General features: G+C 42.0%; 1 protein-coding gene across 1 annotated transcript in view; it reads left to right on the top strand.

The window, feature by feature from the left end:
• Nucleotides 1–24670, top strand: part of CUBN (cubilin) — a 263561-nt gene that overhangs the window by 267 nt on the left and 238624 nt on the right. The window contains exons 2-14 of the mRNA XM_079913331.1: nt 282–411; nt 2033–2128; nt 2674–2712; nt 5222–5323; nt 5972–6075; nt 12297–12423; nt 13378–13540; nt 15873–16004; nt 17180–17275; nt 19112–19230; nt 19663–19849; nt 20976–21088; nt 23811–24045. Coding sequence (XP_079769457.1) covers nt 282–411; nt 2033–2128; nt 2674–2712; nt 5222–5323; nt 5972–6075; nt 12297–12423; nt 13378–13540; nt 15873–16004; nt 17180–17275; nt 19112–19230; nt 19663–19849; nt 20976–21088; nt 23811–24045 — 1643 coding nt within the window. The remainder of the gene's footprint in view (nt 1–281; nt 412–2032; nt 2129–2673; nt 2713–5221; nt 5324–5971; nt 6076–12296; nt 12424–13377; nt 13541–15872; nt 16005–17179; nt 17276–19111; nt 19231–19662; nt 19850–20975; nt 21089–23810; nt 24046–24670) is intronic.

Here is a 24670-nt window from a genome sequence, read left to right as displayed (position 1 = left end):
ACAGATAGGGGAAAACAGTTGTATGGTTGTATGGAAGTATCTTTTTATACACAAACTTTCCATTTATCATTTTGCAAATTAGGCAAGCATACAATTCCTAGGAGATATCTCCAGAAAATTTGCAAAGAAAGAAATGGCAGATGGGCAGGGAGAATTTGGTTGAGTTGACCACAAAGCAAAGGTGTATGCAGTCTGTCGTTAGTCGCTGAGAAACTCTGTTCTTTAGACTTCAAAGCTATGTGCCATAATCACTGATACATTCTCTGGCTTGGATTATGCAGACCTCGAATGACTGCAGAGAGAGGGAATTTAGTGTTTCTTACTGGATCAGCTCAAAACATTGAATTTAGAACTGGATCCCGGGGAAAAATTAAATTAAATGATGAAGACCTTGGCGAATGTTTACATCAGGTAATACACTGGAAATGCATTGAAGTAGTTTTGTATATTTGTATATGGTTACTTGATTGAACAGGCCTATGGGGTTTTTTTGGTTTTTTAAAATTTATTTTATTATTATTTTTTATACAGCAGGTTCTTATTAGTTATCTATTTTATACACATCAGTGTATACATGTCAATCCCAATCTCCCAATTCGTCACACCACCACCACCACCCCCTGCCACTTTCCCCCCTTGGTGTCCATACGTTTGTTCTCTACATCTGTGTCTCTATATCTGCCTTGCAAACCAGTTCATCTGTACCATTTTTCTAGATTCCACATATATGAGTTAATATATATTTGTTTTTCTCTTTCTGACATACTTCACTCTGTATGACAGTCTCTAGGTCCATCCACGTCTCTACAAATGACCCAATTTTGTTCCTTCTTATGGCTGAGTAATATTCCATTGTAGATATGTACCACGTCTTCTTTATCCATTCGTCTGTCAATGGGCATTTAGGTTGCTTCCATGACCTGGCTATTGTAAATAGTGCTGCAATGAACATTGGGGTGCATGTGTCTTTTTGAATTATGGTTTTCTCAGGGTATATGCCCAGTAGTGGGATTGCTGGGTCATATGGTAATTCTATTTTTAGTTTTTAAAGGAACCTCCATACTGTTCTCCATAGAGCTGTATCAATTTACATTCCCACCAACAGTGCAAGAGGGTTCCCTTTTCTCCACACCCTCTCCAGCGTTAATTGTTTGTAGATTTTCTGATGATGCCCATTCTAACTGGTGTGAGAAAGAGGCCTGTGTTAATCTGTACTTTGAATCTTTAGCACAGGGAACATATCGGAGGTGAAACAAGTCCTTGGAAAGAACAATGCCCTAGGGTTAATGAGGGGTACAGGTAGTATTTCTAGCAGGAAGTGGCTCACTGTGTAGGCTTATTTTCTGTAATCCACAGAAGGTGCAGAGGGTGATAGTGGGGCCTCTTTGCAAGGGGACCGAGGATGGAGGGGGACCATAGAAAGTGGTAGATGTGACCAGTTTACTTTTGCCACACAACAGACTTGGCCAGTTATTCTCCTGTCTTATTGAATGCTTTCAGTGCTCATTATTTTCTGCATCACGCAGGCCTGTCCGTCATAATGTTAGAAGTTGGTATTTAGAGCTGCTTATGGGCTGTCCACTGTGCTCAGCACTTTGTGTGCATTGTCTCCTCTAACCCTCACAGCTGCCCCATGAGGTTGGCGTTACGATTACCCCTTCAGTAAGGGAGGTAGAGGAACTCTGCAGCCACATGTCCAAAGACATACATTAAATGGCTGAGCCAAGATTTAAAACCTGAACAGTCTCATTCCAAGCCAGGCCTCTTTACGTGCATTCTAAAGGGAAAATATGCAGATGGAAAATTCCTTGATATATTGTCACTGAAAGGGTAAATGGAATTATGCCACGGCCATTTTAGTCCAATGTTTATTATACGTGGCATTGTTCTGGTTTTTCTAATAATGGGCAAGACCTCGGGGCTTAAAATAGAATATACTACTCAAATTTTAAAAATGTTATTCTTATATACATGATTCTTTCACTAGCGTTCTCTTCCTCCTCCTTTTTCTTCTCCTCCTTTTTCAAATTAGATCCAGGAAAACAAAGATGATATTACGAACTTAAAAAGAGGTGCAGTTGGTCTGCCTCAGAATATTTCCAGTCAAATCCACCAGCTCGATTCCAAGGTGAGTCTGACCTCCCCACCCTCAGAGCAAATGGGTTCTCCTTAATTCAACCTTGTAAATAATTCTTTCTCAGAAGATATACCAAACGTGTATCCTCTTTAGAAATGTAGTGCTGTGATCGTGGGCTTTTTGGTTAAATGACCCAGCTCTAGTAGAGGGTGTAGAGGTGGTGATGGACCGCGGTTGGAAATTCTGTGACCAGAGCTTGTGGCGTAAGTCGGCTTTGCTCACGTGCTGATAGCACAGGGTGGGTGGATCACTGTCACTTAGGAAAATTCCCAGAGTCACCATGCACAGAGAATCAACAAGACGACTTATCATTGGGTTGTACTTCTTAAAAAAAAAAATGCATGCCGTAGAAGAGAGTAGGAAGGAAGGGAAGCCTGGAAGGGAGAGAAAGGAGGAGGGAAAAGGCAATAAGAAAAGGAACAAACAGATAAAGTAAGTCCGCAGCAGAAGGTATTAGGAAAATATGTCACAGGCTAACATTATATGTGACGTGCCTTTGAACCAGCTAACGGATGTTTTCTCCTCCCTACTGCTAGCTCGTGGATCTTGAGAGAAAATTTCAAAGGTTACAGCAGGTAAGTCCCGTACCTACTAGAGAGCCAACATCTTTCATTGAAAATACACTAGAATCATTGATGGAGCTGGTATTCTTAGGGTGGATGGAGAATCAATATCAAGGACTTTGCTTTTTCCATGATTTAATTCTCATCACAATGAAAAAAAATTTTTTTGGAGTATAGTTGATGTACAATGCTGTGTTAGTCTCTGCTGTACAGCAAAGTGACTCAGTTATGCATCTACATATAGCCACTCTTTTTTAGATTCTTTTCCCATATAGGTCATTACAGAGCATTGAGTAGAGTTCCTTGTGCTCTACGGTAGGTCCTTATTAGTTACCTGTTTTCTATATAGTAGTGTGTCTATGTCAATCCCAATCTCCCAATTTATCCCTCCCCCCACCTTTTCCTCCTGGTAACCATAAGATTGTTTTCTACATCTGTGACTCTCTGTTTTGTAAATCAGTTCATTTAATTCTCATCACAAGTCATGCTTCCCAGGACACAGATGAAGCAAAGTGAGCCTCAGAGAGATGAAGGTCGCTGGGCATGTGAAGTCCTCTGACTCTGAGTTTAGCCGTCCATGTGCTCCGCCTCTTCTGCTGGCGCTTTTTAACCGTGCAACTTCAGGCTGAAGCTGGTCAGCTAGCGACCACCCAACTTGCCGATTCTGGCATCCAGGCCTCGGCTTTCCAAGGCCTTACATTTTCTCTAACGTTAAACTTAGAAGTCTAGGATGTATCTCAAAATATTCCAAATCTTAAAAGTATATTTGCCGGTAATTAAATCTGAACAATTGATTAGAATAAACCTTCCATAACTTTACTACATGCTTGTAAACTAGTCCTTGTGATTTTAGACTTCTTACCCCTTTTGTAGGGAGCTGACATTTTTGAGACTTTCATGGGAGCTGTAAGCTTCCACGCAGAGAAACGCATAGAAGGTCTCCATATTTTAAATTTTGAACAGAAGCAAGGGAATTCCAGGTTAAGAATCCCTGCTCTAATGTTCTCGGTCTGTTTTTGATTATGCTTCACATGTTGTCCTCTACTTCGGTGTTTTACATTTGGTGAACAAGTTCATGTATTCTTTTTGCTGGCTTTGGTAATAAATTGCCCTCTCAGCCTTTTATCTTTTTATGGAGTAGCTGAGGAATTAGAAATGAGCAGGGCACAGCACGAGAGTTTTCAGTCTCCTAGAGTGCTTCTTCATTCCCACCAAAGGTCAAGAACTGGAGGCCATGGTCCAATTAGCTCAGACTGTCCTCCCTCTGCCCATCCCCCCGGGAAGAGTTTTTAATGATTTAGGAATGGAAGTGCCTGCCTGCCTTTGGATGGGGCAAGTGCGCTCTGGGCACCACAGTCCCCCGAGTTCCCTATTGTCTTCCTCCTGACTGCTTGCGGATCCCACTTCCTGCTGGGCCCCCGTGGGCTTTTGAGTTTTTCATCCTCAGCGTTGTCTTGTATGCCAGAAAAAACTCTAAGTGAGTCTGTGGTTAATTTTTAATAGTATCCTGTGATGGACAGAGCTAATGTGGTACTGGCACAAAGATAGACAGAATAGTGCAAGAAAACAGAGGCCAGAAAGAGACCCCCAAAGGTATGGGCACCTGACTTATTACAAAGGTGGAGAGAGAATGGGCTTTGCACTAAATGGCGCTGAGTCAGCCTGCCATCCTCTGCTCTCAGTTTCATCTGCAAACGGAGGGAACAGACTTCATTTTCTCTCTGAGTCACCAAATATTTTTTTTTAATGTGAAGAATAATTTGCCCCTATTTTAATTTTTAAAACAGAATTAGACAAAGATTAGGTGAAATTAACGGGATAGCTTTCCTTGCATAATCACTTGTCCTCTCTAAAGAAGTTTCTTCTGCCCCCAAAGGCATTACATATCTTACAAGACTGGAACTGGTAGCTGACATAGGGTAAGATTCCCCAGGTTCTATAGACAAAGGCAGGTCTGTCTGTGACTCTGGTCTGAAAGCAGTCATGTGAGCACGAGACTGGAGGGTGTATCTAACAGGCCACATTTCCAATAAAGGGTCCTGGAGTGAAAAGAGTTCAGTTATCTTAACCCAGGGGAGGAGGGGTGGCAGCAAAAGATGATCCTATTTCAAATGCTTATCTGGAGGCACCAAAGATAAGAACAACAGCAACAGAACCGGAACAAGAGAAACGTCCATGTGATTCCCACAGCTGAAATCTGGACCCGTGTCCACCAACGTACGTTTGTCAGGTGAACAATGCTTTTCCAAAGAGTAGAGTGAGAATCCTCGCCTGCCACTCATGCCTCATCCCATCCCTGGTTAAATGCACGTTAACAGTGAAGGCATGTGAATAGGCCTGATGACATCAAACGCTTTGTTTTTTCATAAGAGAGTTGATATGAAGAAGAATTTAAGTAATGGATTGAAAGTCTGGAGGAAGACCCTCCATTGATCAGGAGTAACATGTAGTTTTATACACATACCCGCTCTGGAACACGGAAAGCACGATTGTCTCGCTGACCCTCCTGTCTTTGTTTCAGACACACGACAGAAAGGTCTGCAGCAGCAATCCGTGTCAGCACGGGGGAACCTGCCTCAATCTCCAGGATTCCTTCTTCTGTATCTGTCCCTCACAGTGGAAGGTGAGTCACTCGGGCTTTGGTTAAGGATGGTGAGTCAGCATCGGTGGTTTCCTTGGAGTCCTTCAGACATATTTAATTCTCCATCCAAGGTTTCTAGGATTCTGTGGTCTCCTGAATCAGAATGAATGACACCATGTACGCCAGCATCCAAACAGCGGCGGGCATGATTCTATCCCCCACTGAATACTAAGCCATCTTAAGGAGGGTTCACTGGATTGGATACGACATGTTATTCGGGCTAGCATGAATTTAAATTGTTCAGCCTTGAAAGTACTGAACAAATCTTGATATAGCCTGTACATTTTCCTGCCCTTTTCTATTAATGGTGAACATGTTCCTGACATGTGCATTAAAAAGAAATTATGTGACTATTCCCAGGCAGAGCTCCGTAGCGAAATGAGGGTTAGCCTGTATAAGGATTCTTCTCTTGTGACTGGTGTGATCCGCGAAGAGCTCTTTGTCTCTGTTGGGCCATACCTGAGTTCCAGAGGAAGGATGACTGGAGACCAGTCTCAATTTTAATGTATTTGGCTCGACCAAGGATTTCTTTCCTGTCCGTGTTTAAATCCTTCATCGTATCCTGGGAAGACTGGCCCCGGATGCCTCTGTGACCTGCGACACTTGACTTTGTTCTTTGTCTGAACGCAGGGTCCTCTGTGCTCCGTTGACGTTAACGAATGTGAGATTTACTCAGGAACACCCTTGGGCTGCCAGAATGGAGCCACGTGTATAAATACAGAAGGAAGTTACAGGTAACTTTTTTTCTTTCCTTTTTTTTTTCTTAAACCGTAAGTATTTATTTTTCATACTCACAGGTCTGCATATTAGCCACGGTGGCTCTGCCTCATTTCGGTTTGGTCTGCAGGTCTCGTTCTTAGGTGTGGGCTGGAGGTGTCCCAGCTGCCTGAGAAATGTCCTTCTCATGGCCAAGGTCAAAAGCCCCCAGAGAGTTAAACAGAAATATGTAACGTCTCTTAAAGCTTTAGCTCAAAACTGTCACTTTTGCCTGTTTTTTTGTTTTTTTTTAAAAATATTAGGGTGTGTTTTTTAAGGACTAAGACATCCCCTGGTTAAAAGTGTCCAAGATTAAGTATCTGTATTACCAGCAAAATTAGGTGCTCCATGGGGAAGTCACGTGGTGCTCATTGAACATACACATAGCTATTGACTTAGATGGAAGAAAGCTTGTGTGACCTCAGCTCTCACCCCATGAAGAAATTCTTTCTCTGGAATCTCTGAGGAACGGGAAGGAGGCCACCATGGCTGGGGTAGAGTGAGGATGGCCCGGGGCAAGATGAGGCTGAAGGGTTAGTAGGAGTCACAGCATCAAAGCGGCAGCCACTGAGGAGCCTTACATAGAAGAGGGAGGGACCCCCCCCACCCCCCCCCACCCCCCGCATACCAGCGAGCCCCTGCTGCCCTCACTCCACAGAGCGGAGAGCTGACAGATCACATCAGGACATCTCCATTCAAGCGCTAAGTGCAGTGTTAGCCGTAACCAGAGCAGAGATTGAACCGAGGTTTTCTTCACGCGGTTAGCGCTCACTGTCTTTCTTCAGTTGGCCATCAGGCCCTCACCACAGTCGTCAGGCCTCCCCCGTCTTCTCTTCTGATTGCCTCTGTCACATGGCTCGTCCGCAGCACTGTCGAGCTCCACTCAGGCATCGCCCTCTGCGGGAAAACTCCCCTTCCCTTACGAAGCCGACTCAGGTATCCCGATGCGTCCATGCTCCCTTCAAACTCTAGGAATGTTGGTCTTTAAAGCTACACTGGCTGATGCACTATCTTGTTAAATAATCAAGTCCAAACATGTATGGTAGGTCAATGTCAGACTGTTTCTGTAGTTTCTTAAAAATCACTTTAAAAAACCCTCAAACCTCTAGACATTATCTTTCCCTATAGTTTGGTGGATCTCCTATATTCTGTGATTATTAAAAGATAAAGAAATTGGTTCTGTTATGACAAAATCTCTGGGAGTGACCTCACTGGAGTAAAGAGCAATTATTTACTCTCTCGCTAGTGTCCCTGATGTCTTGTTCTTCAAGTCCCTTGTAACAATCCATTCTGACCTTTCCAGCAAAAATGAGCACAGTAATTTTGGTTTTGGCCTTGTCATCTGTTAACACATGATTTTCTCAAAGAGCAACCGCAATCTTCCTCTTTTTCATTTAGTTGATCCTTTTGTTCTTTTGACCTGATGTTAAAAATGTTTGCTCATTGCAAGTTACAAACTTCACTCATTCAGGCTTCTGGTAGATGTGTCTGTGAGTTTAAGTGTCACGCACATTGTACCGCCTGTGATGTAAATGAACTATTACATTATTAAAGAGCCTTTTGCTCTCTGGATTTTGTTTCTCATTTAAAGGAACCCCCTGATCCCTGCTTTTATAAACATTCAAGCTTGGGCCAGATCCAGAATGCAGGTCTAATCTTTCATTGCCTTGAAAGCATTATCTCCTCATTTCTGTTTATGGGCATTTATCAATGAGAATCGCTGCTTGCAGATATCAGTGGCAAATCACTCCTAGCATGAATCATCCCGCCTTCCCGTTACTGAGGAATGTCCTGGAGATTAGTTCTCACTCTTGATCTTGTGTTATCATCACTGTCTTCTGGAGTCTCGCAAGTCAACACAATAACAGATGTGTGCAGCAGGGAGTGGAGACCCATAGACGAAGCCAAAATCGTTTTTTTCCCCCCAGGACAAACTTGTATTTTTACCCCTGCAAAATGGAAAAGAAAAGAAAAATTTTAACACAAGTATTTGCTGCATGTCAGAGGTTAATTTTTCCAGATACAAACGAGAAGGAGGGAGGGAGGGAGGGAGGGGGGGAGAGAGAGAGAGAGAGAGAGAGAAGGGAGGGAGGCCATTGTATTTGTTGAGAGCTGCCTAAATGGCAGATTCAACTGGATAGGGCCGCACTGAATTATTTCCTCTTGCACCGTCCTATCAAAGAAAGCCCGGGGCCTGATTGTGCTGACCCTGGGAATGGTTTTGGTTTCTAGTTTCTGCCCTTCATAGCGTTGCTGGAGTACGCTAGGGAGCACAGCACTTCACTCTGGTTTCTTCTTGCTGTGGGGATGCTTTATGAAGCCTCACAAATTCCAGCTGATTATCTGTGACCTGAATACTTTCATTCAGGCATATGATGAAGTCTTTCTGAAGGAATAAAAGAGCATATATCGAAAAATGTACATGAGCATAAGATTAAACGCTTGCTCTGTGGAATCTATGTGGAATGAAACAAAGATCCTTTAGATATTTTCTCGAGTTCTACTGATTACGTGAGGTGAAATCCTTGTTAATCCGTAGCTTCCCTGAGACTAGAAGCCCCTTCTGGAAACTTCTGTGGGCAGTGGATGAAGGCAAGCTTGAGACCCTGTCGGGTAATCTGGGTGTGCAGACATGTGTCTGTGGCGAGCAGGGTTTGCTCTGGATTTGCAGGCTTCTCCATTCTCTGACTCTTAGAGCCCACTCACTTGAGGGAGACAAAGGAGTCTTTATTTACGGGGATTCATAACTTTTAATTATAAAGACCTTTGAAAGACAAAGCGCTATGCAAATACTAATTCATTGGAAGCCCCATTTCACAGAAAAATTTCTGGTAAAAATTCTTTCTTGGAGTAACGAAAGTAGAGCAGGAAAAACCATCGTCTGTTTCCCCGACTCCTGTGGCTCGTGGTCTTGTCCCAAGCGCTCAGACAGCTCACAGGTAATGTTTTGCCAGTTCTCGATACTGTTATTGCCTCTTTATTCTGAAGAAGTGATTCCTATTGTTTCCTGCTGACTATGGGTGTAAGACAGTCCGTGGGACCCACATTTGCCATGCATGGACGGTGCATGTTATATACCTCAGGCTCAGATCCAGAAGGCTTTCTAGGGCAAAAAAAAAAAAAAAAAAAGTTGAGTTTTTTGTTTTTTCTCCAAGAACACAATGGTGTTTATCATATTTTATTTTACTTATTTCCGTTCTTATCACTGGTAGATTTTAAAACAGGCAGAGCTTATGATGGAGGATCATCTGGTTTTAGCTCAGATTGTAGTTAAGTATTAAACGTATTACATCTTTTAGTTAGTCAGTTATATTAATATTGAACCACGGAACCAACACAAGTTAAACTATGACCATGAAAATATATGTGACCTCGTCTCACCTGCCAAATGCACTTGCAGCGTTTTTGAAGATGGAAAAGCCTAGTTTTTCTTCTGCTGGGACCAAATCAGCCATAGAAGGTCGTTACAAAAGTGACTTCTTCAGGGAGGCATATAATTCACTACTCTTTTTCCTTAAGGGTGTATCCAGACACCTTGAGAATATACATTTTGCATGCAAACACTGTTACGTTAAAAAGACATGTAAAAATGGAAAGTCTTCAACTAACTGTCCCTTTCAGAACATGGGAATGCGATGTGGAAAAACAATAGTACAGGGATAACACTAACCTACGTTTTAATTCATCTTCTGCCAATTGCTAATTCTGTGCCTTGGGCAATTTGAACCTTGCCAATAAAATGGGATTAAAAATACTTGTCTTTGAGGATCATAGTAAGGAAATTGCTCTTGTATTTGGCTTCCTTCCTCCCCTTAGGCTTTCTTCTTCTCCTCGTGTTATCTAAACTTAATGAAAGAAGTATACTTTGTAGCTCATTAGGGAAGTGCTGTAGGATTAAAATATATTCTTCTCCAAATGACAATAGCAAGGGAGAAGGAAGAGAGAGGATTTAACTGCAGCTCTTCTCAAATTTCAAGTCCTTTTCCAATAGTAAAGCACTTAGTGATAAGATAAATGCACACTTTCCTGAGCACTTCCTACAGGAAAATGCCTTTAGACCCCAAGGTGAAAATAGTGTTCATAGATCGGCACTTATATTTTACAAGAAACAGAGGCAGAGGGAGTTATTATTACATGGTCTAAGGTGAAGAGTTAACAGGAAGGGTCAAGACCTAGGCAGTCTTGTCCCATGGGTTCCTGAATACTCAGGCTTCTCATACATCACAGACTCAGAAAGCTAGTAATCGTTGGTTTAAAGATTAAAAAAATTTTCTTTTGGTGGGTGGAGGTGCTGGTAAAATAAACTTTTAGCCGGGAAGCCACCTGGATCAGATCCTCAAATGTGTGCAAGAGATGGTCCAAAGTCCTGCCGTCTCCAAGAGTCTAATTAAATTGTCTGAAAGAATATTCTGTGTAAGGCTGGGAGAGTGAAGAGGAAAGGGAAGAGAATATGAGAGGGGGAGTGTGGAAAAAGAGAGATGAGAAGAAGATAAACAGCTATGGGTAAGGAATGAATAATCGAATTTCTTTTGAAGTTTAATCATGTATTGCTGTCAATCTATGACCTTAATGAGAAAGGCAACCTTGGAATGCTCAGAAATGTGATTTATTAATGGAACAGGTTTTACAGAATTAGATATTGATGTTGCAAATTGCATGGGACACACTTATACCAAAAAAGTATTTATCTGAAATGCAAATTTTCAACCGGGCATCCTGTATCTTTATTTGCTAGGCCTGGCAACCCCACATGTGAGTGCCTGAATGGTTTTCACCATACTCTGACTCTCCATCTCTGGCCACATTCGTTGGTCTCTTTCTTCCTTAGAACCCACTCGAAGGTGCCACCACTGCAGTTGTTTCTGGGGCCTCCACGGCTACACAGAGTTCTGTGCCCAGAGTGTGGCTCCCAGAGCTTCTCCAACAGCCAAGCTCCCCTTTCCCTCACTGCCAATCACACACTTGTTTTTATCCATGGACATCAGCTGAGCTCTTTGTGCCTCAGCACATATCGTTAAAAGCGCTTCTTTAGGGCTTCCCTGGTGGCGCAGTGGTTGAGAGTCCGCCTGCCGATGCTGGGGACACGGGTTCGTGCCCCAGTCCGGGAAGATCCCACATGCCGCGGAGCGGCTGGGCCTGTGAGCCATGGCCGCTGAGCCTGCGCTGCTCCACAACGGGAGAGGCCACAGCAGTGAGAGGCCCGCGTACCGCCAAAAAAAAAAAAAAAGAGCTTCTTTACCAGGTAGACCGGCCCCTTTTCCAGAACACTCAGAAACTAGTTCACGGTCCATGGCCACACAGGTCCTCCTTGTACCTTGACTCTGCCCTCGGCCCCAATGGCCAGCATGGCTCAAGTCAGGCAAACAGTGCCCTGCGGGCCTGGCTCTCAGTCCATCAGCTGTGCTCAGACCTGTGTAAAGAAGTGTAGCTCAGTGATTCCTCTACCTCCCCCACCCACTTCCCCCAGCCATCTCACACCATCCACGTTCCCTCTGAAGCTGCAGGACAGATATAAAACTAACTCAGCAACTTTAAGATTACCATAGCTTAAAACAACTTTGCTTATTTGATTATAACTGAACTGAAATCTCATGACAAAGCACCCACAGCTAGTTTAGGTAATATGTGTTAATTACATCTTGTGAGTTACAATGTGACAATGAAAGAAATGTTACTATGTTAACTCCTGTCTTATGGATAGAAGTGTTGCCCTTGTAGTATAATCATCATCATCATAGACTCTGAGATGTGGATATACCACTGTCCGTGAGGTTATGCAAGCCTAGAGAATATTCGGGAATTTATCCTTTCAGTCAAGGTCACCTGTGCTTACTGGCGTGTCCAGCTGGTTGGCCTATGAACGGCTGCGATGATCTCTCCCTTTACCGTCCTGATGAACTCCGTCCCCCTTAGTTTATAGATGGCTGACCTTTGAAAGCACTGTTTGATGACCTGATAGCAGAAGAATTTATAGTGGTAGTCGTGCCCTCTCACCCCATATTTGAGATGATAACACGTTTACTCAATCTGCCACTTAAAGAAGCACACGGTGATTTTCTCCCAAGACGCCAGCCAGGAAGTCTGGTTTGCTGGTTTATGATTCCACGTGAAGATCACTGACCCGCAATCGGAATTACTGCTATTTTTTTTATTGACGCTAAGAAACAGGTCCTGACGTTGTGCTCTGTGTGACCAACAGTTGTCTCTGCTCGCCTGACACCCACGGCCCCCAGTGTGCATCCAGATACGATGACTGTGAGGGGGGTTCCCAGGTGCGCTGTGTCCACGGCATCTGCGAGGATCTGGTCCGAGTGCAGGCTGGAGAGGTGGGTGTCTTCCGGAGCGGGACCCCTCGGGAGAGGCCTGGGTATTAGCTCCTCGCTCTGCGTAGCTGTGTACAAGCTGGACCCTGTGGGGCTGCAGAGGGGAGCCACGTCCTGCCCTTAAGCCGGCCTCAGATGAGGAAGGTTGTGACCGTTGTCTATAAATAAACAGAAAACGGGACCCAGAGGTTGATTTCATTATATAAATCCGAGCTTTCTTTTTTTATGATTCGTCCATGAATCTCCCTGTGAGGCATGACCTTCTCTTGGCCTTGTGAGTTTTAATGTTGACAAGACATGGCAACACAAAAGGCCTGCCCTTGTTTACAACCATTTTAAGGAATCTGGATTTTTCTGGCCCCTGAGCCCCTGTGACTGCTGCAGACTCCACTTCCCTGAGCGTCCCCTGTGCTCTGGGTCCTGGCGACCTTGATTCCTGGCCTTCAAGGTCACCCAGCCCTGGCCCACTTGGCCTTGCTGGAGACCTTCCGGTCTTTATTTTTAGTTCTATTTTTCTGCCCATGTGATGGAAAATGGTTCCCTTCCAGCCGTGGTGAGAGGGGTGGTGGTGGGTGGAACCTTCAAAAAGGAAACAAACAGAATTGACTTTCCAAGGTCTGTGCCTACATGGGTGTTTTTCCCTCTAAAACCAGAGCAGGCTGAGTTGATTGACTTTAATTATATTGACTTATAGCTCTTGATTGTTGTTACTCTTTCCCAGGCATCTCTGGGGGCAAATGACAGGTTTCCCTTATTCTAAAATAAAGCCGTTTCTCTTTTTTTCATGGTCTGGTCTAAATGCTTAATCATATGGGAAGAAAAAGAGAAGCCACTCGATTGGTCTCGTGGAAATGAACGTTAGAGGAAAGATCAGCTGTGGGCTCGGAGAGATTTTCAAACGCTTTTCATGCTCATGTTCCTTGATTGCTTTTTCTCACACCCTTGTCGTCCTGCCAGCCCAAGTACAGCTGCCTCTGCGATGCCGGGTGGACGGCCCCGTCGAACAGCACGGCCTGCACGCTGGACAGAGACGAGTGCAGCCTCTGGCCCCCGCCCTGCTCAGCGCTTGTGCAGTGTTTCAACACGCCGGGCTCCTTCTATTGTGGCGCCTGTCCCGCAGGTATATGGACGTGTCCCCACCCGGCCACAGATGCCTGGCAGCCAGGCAAAACGCCAGAACCAAGTTCCTTCCACTGCCGAGGGATAAGAATGCCATTTTCAGGACAGCTTCCGATCCAGTTTCATGTCCCGATGCACTAAATCCCGCTCCAGGCCATCTTACTGCTGCAGCAATTCAACAGAAGAAATGGGGGGTTTGTCCCAAAGTGTGCCGGAGTCAGATCTCGGGGCCAGGGTTAGCCATAGAGTTCGGGAGGTCAAACGTTTGGTTGCTATGGCTGTGAACCGATTAGACTCGAGATCAAAAGACATGTGCTCTGGTCCCACGTTTCGTATGAACCAGATGATTGTAGACTTGGGCAAACTGAGCTCTGACTGTGTTCACTGGAGTCCAGTAGTCCTCACCTGGGTGTGTCGTTAGAAGACCCTGGGGCCTGGCTGTAAATAGGGTCGTCCAGCTCCATCACAGACCCAGAGAGACCGAACCTCCAGGGTAGGTCCCTGAGAATGTGGACTCAGGGCTCAGAGACTGCCTGGGTTTGAGTCAAAGCTTCATTTCTTACTGTGAGATCACCATCCTCCCTTCAAGGCATGCTTGCAGAGCACCTACTGTGAGCTGAGCACTGCTCTGGGTGCACTGGTAAGCGATCGACCAGACCCCAGAGAGTTTACAAGGCCCGTCTGCACTCCCTGGGTGTTCTTAGAAAGCGGAACCCAAGGAGAATATAATAACGGCAGCTATTCCTTATGAGAATGTCATTAAGGCACTGTGCTAGGCAATTTCTAATTCATGCAGCTACAACAGAAACAAGAAACGGTAGGAATTAGTATTATTCCCATTTCGAAGTGTAAAAACTTGAACCTCAGAGAAGGTAAATAACTTGCCCAAGATCTAAGAGCTTAGCCTCAGTCAGGATCCAAACCCAGGTCTGCTTGGCTCTGGGTGAGAGCTGAGCTGCTGGGTTCTCCCTTATCCTCTCTTGCCAGGGAACCTCACGTGCCTGTTGGTTCACTTAGCAATGTCTGGTTTAGTGACTTTCTTCATCTTACATGTTTAGATCTTGTACAACTAGAAAGACACCGAAGAAAACACGTCAAGACCTTTTCCTTCTTAGTTCTCAGGGGCAAGCAAAATGTGCAAATAATCATGTTCTTGAAGATAATTTGCCAATGACAGTCTTTAAAAACTAGAAATCAGAAAAGTAAATCATTTAAAGTATAACCTGGGCAAAGGTGTTCTTACATTTTTCTTTTCATTGTTGGAGAGGAAAAAGAGAAACACAAACTTTTTGTTTTCCTGTCAGTCACCTTAGTTTTCCCTGAATATCAAAGCAATATATGCTCTTAAAAAATATAAAGAAACTATAAAATTATGAAAAAAACAACAGAAAAAAAATATAGTCATCACTCAGAACCACCACTAATGTTTGAACGTATTTCCTTCCAGCTTTTTTCTATGCATTCAATTATTCACCCACAAATACGATAATTTTCTTAGGTAGATTTTTAGAAGGGGTCCCTACTTAGATCAAAGAAAATAAATATTTTAAAGGATTTAAAATGTTTTAAAAATTCTTATAATTTTAAATCATTTCTATTGAGTAATAAAACTCAACAGTTGAATAAAACAGCTGTGTCTCAAGTAACATGATAATCCCTTCCTTCTTCAAGCCCCTTCTCCTGATGAGACCACTCTTAGCAACTGGTTCTCTCCTCTTCTGCCTTTTCCTTCACTCATACAAACACACAGACCTATATGCAGGTTTAAAAACAATTCTTTCCCCAAACTGGGATCACAGCTCTGCATATATTTCTAAAATTTGGTATTTTCAATTAAAATACATAAGGGAAAATTCTTTCAATGTGTGTGCACATGTTATTAAAATAGCTTTTAGCATCCAGTGGTATAGATGAGTCATAATATTTTCAGCTATGCTCCTATAGACCATTGAGAGTTTTTTTTCCCATTAAACAATGCTGCAGTAGATACCAGCTTACCTACATCTTTATGTACTGATAGTTTTATCATTGCAGAATAAGTTTTAAGAAGTGGAATTGTTAGTCAAAAGGTATGTATTTTAAAATTTTAAATGAATACTCCTAGATCTCTTTCCCGATAGGTTTTATTAATTTAACTTCGGACTAACAGCATATAAGACTACCCCATGTGCCCACCTCTTTGCCGGAATTTGATCGTAAGTATTTAAAACAAGTTTTGCCAATCTGATAGGTAGAGTATATCTCATTTTAATCAGTGGTTCCTTACACAGTTAAGCAGGTTTTCATGTGTTTTTACCTATTGAAGAGCTAACTTTTCAAACCTGTTTTTCTAGGCTGGCAAGGAAATGGATACATTTGTGAAGATATCAATGAATGTGAGATAAGCAATGGCGGTTGTTCTGTGGCTCCACCTGTTGCGTGTATAAACACACCTGGCTCTTACCACTGTCGTCCCTGTCCACCAGGTGCTACACCAAATTTCCTGATACCCTTACAGGCAAAACATGCATTTGAAAACAGGCTTTTGTGTTCCGTTGTAAATATGACTTACGTCTAAGGAGACAAACTGAATAGGGCAAAAAGTTTTACTTAACTTATGGATCCAGGGCACATTAGTTCAGCTATGTTATAAGAAAGAAAGAAAACATATTTTGAATATCAGTGGAAAACAATAAGCCTTTACAGACTATGAAATAGCCTCTTGAGATAATGCAGAACTTGACAGATTTTCTCTATGGATCACAGACGTATTGTTACCACAAATAATTTATTAATATAATGAACTCATGAGATGTTTTCCATATAAAGTTTACTTAATAACAGACATAATAGTAGGCATACCATACATGTGAGTTTCCCTTCTCTTCCGGAAAGAAGTCATGACTCCTATTCTCTAATCTAAACTGAGTTACTATCCAAGAAGTTCAGGGAGTTCTAAGGGGTAAACTGAAACCCTGTATGTTTTATTAACATGAAATAACAGTACTTTGGACTTTTAGAATAATTCAGCTCCAAGATCTTCAAAGTCACTGTAATTAAAAAATGTCAACTTCCTTAGTGTCAGCACTTTCTAAGTCTCCCAGTAGTTTTATTTGTCTTCTTAGTTTTATTTGTGTCATTAGAAACAACCCTGAATGTTGTTTCTGAAATCAGTTTCCTAATTCTTGTTGTCCGTTTTATTTTTTTAATATTTATTATTTTATTTATTTATTTGGTTGCACTGGGTCTTAGTTGTGGCTCGTGGGCTCCTTAGTTGTGGCTTCAGGCCTCCTTAGTTGCGGCATGTGGGCTCCTTAGTTGGGGCAGGTGGGCTCCTTAGTTGCGGCTCGCCAGCTCCTTAGTCATGGCATGCAAACTCTTAGTTGCGACATGTATGTGGCATCTAGTTCCCTGACCAAGGATTGAACCCAGGCCCCTTGTATTGATAGTGTGGAGTCTTATCCATTGCGCCACCAGGGAAGTCCCTGTCCATTTTCTTAACTATGGAATTTTATTTATGACATATTACATTTACATTTTATGTTTTGATGGTGGAAGATCTGTGGTTGGTCTGGTTCCTGTGATATTTGATTCTCAGATTGGGATTCTTCTTGCATATTCCTGACGTTGCTTTTCATGCCCCTGCTCTTGCTGTGATCAGGGTACCAGGGCGATGGAAGAGTCTGCGCCCTCATAGACCTCTGCTCGGTCAATAACGGAGGCTGCCACCCACTCGCGTCGTGCTCCTTGGTTCTGGGTAATGACTCATCTCTCCCTCTGGTTTGGGGTATTTTAATATGACCTTCTAAAGCAAATCAACATTTTAAAATCAAAATCCTCTATTTTCAAAATTCTTACTTTGGTCTCTTCAAACCAAAAGTTAATCCATGTTCTAAAACTATACATTTGGATTTTAAAAATGCAATAGGCTATGCTCTTTTATTATCTGCTCTAATTTTTGCAATTATTTCCCAAGATAATTAAGCCAGCTGGTAGATGCATGACTGTATTCCAGCAGGAAGGAGAAAAGGAGGAAGGAGGACCTGTCCGCTCTCTTTAAGGACTCCCCTTTCTGGGCCTTTGGCTCCACTGAGCCTGGCTGCAAGGGAAGCTGGGAAATGTAATCTTTATTTCAGGTGCCCATGCCCCCAGTTAAAATAAGGAGTTCACTACTAAGGAGGGGCAAATGGATCTAGGGTGAAAACCAACAGGGTCTGCTGTGCTGCATAAAAGAAGCTTCACCTCCTACAATTTAAAAAATACATACATATTACTAAATTTCCTCCCAGAAAATGTATCAGTTTATATGCTCATTTAACAGTGTGTAAAAATATACATTTACCCCACCCTTGACAATAAGGGGTACTATTGCTAGTTTTCGTTTTGGTCAATTTTATAGGCAAAAATTGCCTTCTCATTATTTTAATTTTGATTAAATCAAAAAACTTTCTGATTACTAATAATTCATAATGAATACTTTTTAGATATTTACTGTCCCTTTAAAACTTTTCTTTCATGTCCTTTGTTCATCTGCTTTCTTATTGATTTGTAACATTTCATTAGGTACTATGAGGATATTATCTCATTATCTTACGTTTTACATGTACTTTTCCTGGATGTTTTTATTTTAATTTTTTGGTTGTATTTTCTATTTAGAAGTTTAAAATTTTTATGTAGTCAAAAAGGTAAATGTTTTCTTTTGGGGTCTTTCCTCTGAGAATTTGGTCTTCCCTACCAAACTCTTTAAAAATAGTCAAGTACATGTACTCTCATTTATTTTTAATATTAAAATCTTTGATCTTTTTAAGATTTGTTTTTATCTATAGTGTCAAATAGAGGTCTAATTTGATATTTTTGTCCAAATAGGTGACCCCAACTCCATTTATTGAATAACGTATCATATCTCTCGTTATTTCAAAATACCACTTTTACTTTTGCTAACTTGTCATATCACATATATGCAAGAATATATGTGTGTATATATGCATGTATATATGTGTATAACTCTTTAAGTGTTTATTAAATGACAGCCCACTGAAGTGGTTAGGAGCGTGAATTCTAGAAGACTGGATTTTACTTTTCCCATGGCTCCACCATGTTCTAGCTGTGTGTCCCTGATGAAAGGCACTTGGTGTCTCTGTGCTTTGTCTTCATCTGTAAATGGAAATTATAACAGTACCTATTTATAGGGTTCTTGAGAGGATCAAGTTAGTCAGTATGTGTACAGTGCTTGCAACAGACACTGTCCTCAGAGGAATACTCTTTCCTGCTGTCAAGCCCTCCATGATAAGAAACTCCCCTTTTCCTTGGCATGCCTCCCATTGGTACACAACTCAGGACCATGACATACAGGCTGACAGCACCAGTGTCAACCTGCAAATAAATATTGAAAATGTGTCATGTCTTTCTTATTCTTAAGATAAAAACTAGAAAAAAAAAGATTCTCGTATTTTCTCTTCACACCTCGCCTTGTCTGCCCCTGGGGACGTGTAGACTTTGACGACTCCTTGTTTAGAGGACAGAGCCTGAGCTTTGTTACTGGGTCAGAATGGAGGGGACCTGTATTTACGCGTCCATTTGTATTTCTAAACAGGTTCCTTACCTGTCTGCACCTGTCTCCCGGGATATACTGGAAGCGGTTATGGGCCAAATGGATGTGTGCAGCTCAGTAACATTTGCCTGAGTCACCCCTGTTTAAATGGACAGTGCCACGTGAGTCCTTTGCTCTTCCTGGGGAGACTGCGTACTGGAGAGTAATTTTAGTTTCGCTTCTGAGAAATATGTTTTCTATGATTCATAGATTTTAAGGTAATGATTCAAACTTAAGATAAAGAACTGTCAGTAACTTTCAGGTAAAAGGTAGGTATAACTTTAGTTCCCAGGAAAAACCAAGGAGTTCATTTTTTCTCTCAGTGATTTACAAAGTGGTAAAACAAAGCCTGCAGTTTGACCCAATACATCTGATTTCTTATACTTTGCAATTACCGTTTAAATGAATCAGTACAAGTTAGGCTACTGGAAGATGCTTATGGTTCGACACCTTCTACACAGAATACACAGCACTGCTGTTCTTTATCATTTGGCTTGGTTCAAGTTTATTGTCTATCCCTTTGTTCTATGACATTATGTTTCTTCTGCCCTTAGGAAACAGTCTCTGGTTATCTTTGTAATTGTGAATCGGGTTGGGCAGGTGTCAACTGCACAGAAAACATCAATGAGTGTCTGAGCAACCCCTGTCTGAATGGGGGAACCTGTGTTGATGGCGTTAATGCTTTCAGTTGTGAATGCACACGTTTCTGGACTGGATTTCTCTGTCAGATTCCCCAGCAAGGTACGCTCAGCATTTCTTGTACGACAGATGCTCACAGGTTAGAAGTATCATCCTTGAGTGTGTCCTGCTGCAGATTTTGAACCTGCTTTCTTGTTCCGTTGCTCAAAGGCTTAGAACTAAGTCTTCCCTTGCAGAAATGGTATGAAATTCACAAGGTAAATATATATTTCAATTTAAGCCATAAAAACCTTTTCACCAAAGGAAAAATTAAATCCATATTTGCCACTTTCATTATGTCCACTTTGAAAACAAAATATGCTAAATGTATTGTAGTTCTCTAAGAGAGAGTTTTCTCTATAGCAGCCGTTTCATTTCCCGGGAATATTACACGTAATCATGTCACGCTCCTGCTCTCAAATACACAGTGGCTCCCTCTTGTCTGTTAAATAAAGTTTGGGACTGTTTTTCAATCATCCTCTATAACCAGGCCTCACCCTATCCACCTAACCTTATTTTTCACTGGTTCCTTAAAAATACGCCTTTCGAGCCAGACAGATTTCCTTCTCTCTTGACTCCATATGCCACCGCATTTCGACTGTGTTCCTTTATCTGGGAAATTTCTCTCCCCAAACCTCTCCAGATTCTTCTTTGCTTCCCATCCAAGTGTATCTGTCCCTCAGGAGTACTTCTTATTCAGCCTCCTCCGTAAAACCTCCACCCCTCCCTCATTCCTCCTGATTCTGAATCGGGACATTTATTGAGACTGCTGTGTGTTTACAACTCTAGTAGAGCCTGTGGAGAAATAAGCAAGCAGAAAATAAAATAGTCTCCACCTATTATCAGCTTACCTTCCAGTTGAGGAGACAAGACGATACACAACGGCCGAGGAGAGACGGGAGCTAAAGATAAGAATTAAAGTGTGTCAGGTGTCACAGAGACAGAGGGAATGGGTGCCGGAGAAAACCCCAAGAGGCAGGGAGATTCAGGCGGAGATGAGGAGACATCAGCTGGGCTTTGAACACGAGGTGGGATTTGGGTGGATGTTGAAGGGAGACGGGGGAGAAGAAAGAATGGCAGGGCTTTTGTCTCCAACGAGAATTACTCAGAGTTCTCTGAAGGCTTCGGCAGCAGGGCGAGCCTTTCCAGAGCGTCTGAAAAGCACAGTTCATCTTCTTTTCCTTTGCAGTTTGTGGAGGGTCCCTCTCAGGGATGAATGGAAGCTTCAGCTACATGAGCCCTAATGTTGGTTATGTCCATGACGTGAACTGCTTCTGGGTTATCCGAACCGAAGAGGGAAAGGTAATACAGTGTCTCCCATCCGAATGTACACTTCATTTATATGTATGGACATGTAGTATGTGTATATATTACATAAAATACACAGAATGATAATTCCACTATATGATAGTTGAATTATCTGTACTATATATATACTAATTATCTACAACTACCATCATACCTTATATTGAGGACTTTCTAAGTATCAGGCATTGGGCTGAGTATTTTGTAAACCTTTCTCAAAACTTTATACTAATTCTTTGAATTAAAGTACTAGTATCCTCATTTTATAGATGAAATAATGGAAACTATGAGAAGATAAGTAATTTTTTAAAAACATTCCTTAGCTGGTAATTGGACTAGTTGGATTTCAAAGCCAAGTTTGTCTTTCAAAGTCCATGCTTTGTCCACTACGGATGCTACATGGGTTGGCCGACAGCAAGCCAGTAATTTGTACAGTCATGTTGCTACCGAGATGGTAGCAATCACTCAGTGTTATGTTGATTATTATTAAGGTGGTTTCCTTATCCAGGTTTTCTCTGTGGCGTTGCTTGTGCCGATGTGCTATGCTAATTGCTTCACATACACTTAATCATCGCAGTGTAACTCTCATAACCCTGAAAGATAAGAATTCTTATCCTCATTTTACCCTTGAGCAGCTGAGAAATCTGTCCAGGGGCGCGCGGTCTATAAGTGGCCTGCAGGGACTTGAACCCAGGCCATTCGACTCCAGTGGTGGAACTGCCGTGCAAACACTCTTCAGATTAAGATCCGAGCCCAAGGATTTTAGTGCTTTTATCCCCAATATTAATTACTCAGACTTTTCCAAATACTTATTTCTCAACCAACACGTGGACTCGTTAAAATAAAGTTGTATGTCTGAATAGCTAAGGCTTTCCCTTGAAATCCTATTAATTTTTCCCAGCAAGCTAATGTTACAGAGGTCATTGTACAAGGTCAGAAATATTTTTTCCCTTGAGGAGCAAGGATTCTTTGGGGCCTGGTGACCCCACAATAGAATAAACTCCAAAATCAGTCTCCCAGTGGGTATGTTATGTGAATTTCCTTCCTTCCATTTAGTTTTCATGAATTCTGTTTCCTGACATTGAAAACATCTTTCTTTCAAGAAAAAATCACTTTGTGAAAAAATTTTAATGCATTTATTGTGAATCTGTAAAACACTTCATGCTGTTTTTCTTGATTATTGTGATTTTTATATCTTCTTATCCCCATCAAAGTTTACATAATACAGTTTACATAATATTGAAATAAGGGTAGTTCAATTCATAAACATTTATTTGATTTTCATTGAAATTGCTTCAAGGACAAAAATGATGTAATGTTGAGTAACAAATCTTAAAAATACCCTAGCACAGAATTTCAAAAATATCCTGATACCCTTTTCCATGAGCTGAATGCTGTTGTGGTTTTAGATCATAAATTAGATCCAACAGTCTCCTTTTGGTAGTTTGGCTGTTTTAAATGAGGTTGTCAGCACAAAATCTTTTATGGTTCATTAATTATATTAGTATATTTAAGTCTGCACATTCTAATATTTTAACTTGAAGATACATTTGTATGTTTATTCTCACCTACTTGCATACTCAAAACTTTTCATGGTACCTTTCCCATGATGTCTGCTGTTGGTATTACTCATCTCTCAATGACATCCAACCGCCAAAGACTAGCACACTTTACACTTGCCTACACCGTGTCTACTGTCTACACCCGAGGTCGTCCATCCAGGCTGGGCATCAGTTGAGAGGTTCAGAGACCCCTGAGGAATCAGCATCTCTGGGGGTCACTGATGAACTGTGGGTATGCTACACGCTACAGGTTATTAGTCAGTTAAATTTAATTCAAGGTAGATGTTTAAATGTTATATTTTACTGATTTGGAAGCACTGTTAGCTATACATTTGGAGTGCCTTTGTTTAATGAAGTTGACAGTTTACTGAAATCTATTTCATTAACCCATTGAATAACAACTCAACAGGTATAAAGTTTCAGTTACAGTAAGTGAATAAGTTTTAGAGATCTGCTGTACAACATAGTGCCTCGAGGTAACAATACAGCATTGTGCACTTCGAGATGTAAGAGGATAGATCTCATGTTGTGTTCTTACCACCGAGAGAGAGAGAGAGAGAGAGAGAGAGAGAGAGAGGGAGAGAGGGAGAGAGAGAGAGAGGGAGAGGGAGAGAGGGAGAGAGAGAGGGGGAGAGAGAGAGAGAGAGGGAGAGAGGGAGAGAGAGAGAGGGAGAGAGAGAGAGGGAGAGAGAGGGAGGGAGAGAGAGAGAGAGAGAGAGAGGGAGAGAGAGAGAGAGAGAGAGGGAGAGAGAGAGAGAGGGAGAGAGGGAGGGAGAGAGAGAAGGAAACTGGAAGGTGTTGGTTATGTCTATCACATTGACTGTGGTGATGATGTCACAGGTGTTTACATATGTCTAGACTTCTCAAACTGTACACATTAAATATGTGCAGTTCTTTCTATATCAGTTATACCTCAGTAAAGCCGTTAAAAATCTATTTCATTAATATTTTTGACATTAGCTCAAGTTAGGTCTAAGCAATTTTTAACACAAGTCATTTTAATATATAGAATTGTCATATGTATTTGTGAATACTTAGGAAATTATAGATCCAGCTCTTGAAAGGGACTCTATATAAATGCTTCCAACTAGCAGGAGAAACACCTTAGAACTAACATAGAAATGAAAAATAGTCTCCTGTGACCTTTATATTTTTAGGTGCTGCGGATCACTTTCACTCTTTTCCAATTAGAATCAGTGAACAATTGTCCACACGAGTTTCTTCAGATTCATGATGGGGATTCCTCTGCGGCATTTCAGCTTGGAAGGTTCTGTGGCTCCATCCCCCATCACGAACTCCTCAGTAGTGACAACGCCCTCTATTTTCATTTCTATTCTGAACATTTAAGAAATGAGAGAGGCTTTACAGTAAGATGGGAAACACAGCCACCAGGTAAGTGTAAACATGGAGAGAAATAAAGCAAATTCTTGAGGTTATTAAATTTTCTTGATCAGTATTAGATTTTTGGATACGTTAACTGTTTGTTTGTTTTTTTTCCGGTACGCGGGCCTCTCACTGTTGTGGCCTCTCCCGTTGCGGAGCACAGGCTCCAGATGCGCAGGCTCAGCGGCCATGGCTCACAGGCCCAGCCGCTCCGCGGCATGTGGGACCTTCCCAGACCAGGGCACGAACCCGCGTCCCCTGCATCGGCAGGCGGACTCTCAAGCACTGTGCCACCAGGGAAGCCCACGTTAGATGTTTTGAGATCTAATGATATATGATTTTTATAATTATTTTAAAATCAAGTAAATCTAAACTGAACTGGACTTTCATTTTGTGTTCAGAGATAATACAATTCAGATGAATTGAAAGAGTTTAAAAAACATGCGTCTTTAAGCATCCCCTGTGAAACTACTGAACAGCATCTTTATAGCCCCTGCTAGTACATACTGTGGGGCGTTGGGGACATTGTCTCCTCCTTCACTTAGTATTTTTTATCTTAATGTCACATGATGATTTGTTCCTTCTGTTGTTATTTGGGTTTGGGTACTCTTTTTTAAACTTTTTTAGTATGAAT

The sequence above is a fragment of the Stenella coeruleoalba genome, assembly GCF_951394435.1.
Source record: "Stenella coeruleoalba genome assembly, chromosome: 2".
Classification (NCBI taxonomy): Eukaryota; Metazoa; Chordata; class Mammalia; order Artiodactyla; family Delphinidae; genus Stenella; species Stenella coeruleoalba.
This window is presented reverse-complemented; position numbering and strand designations above follow the sequence as displayed.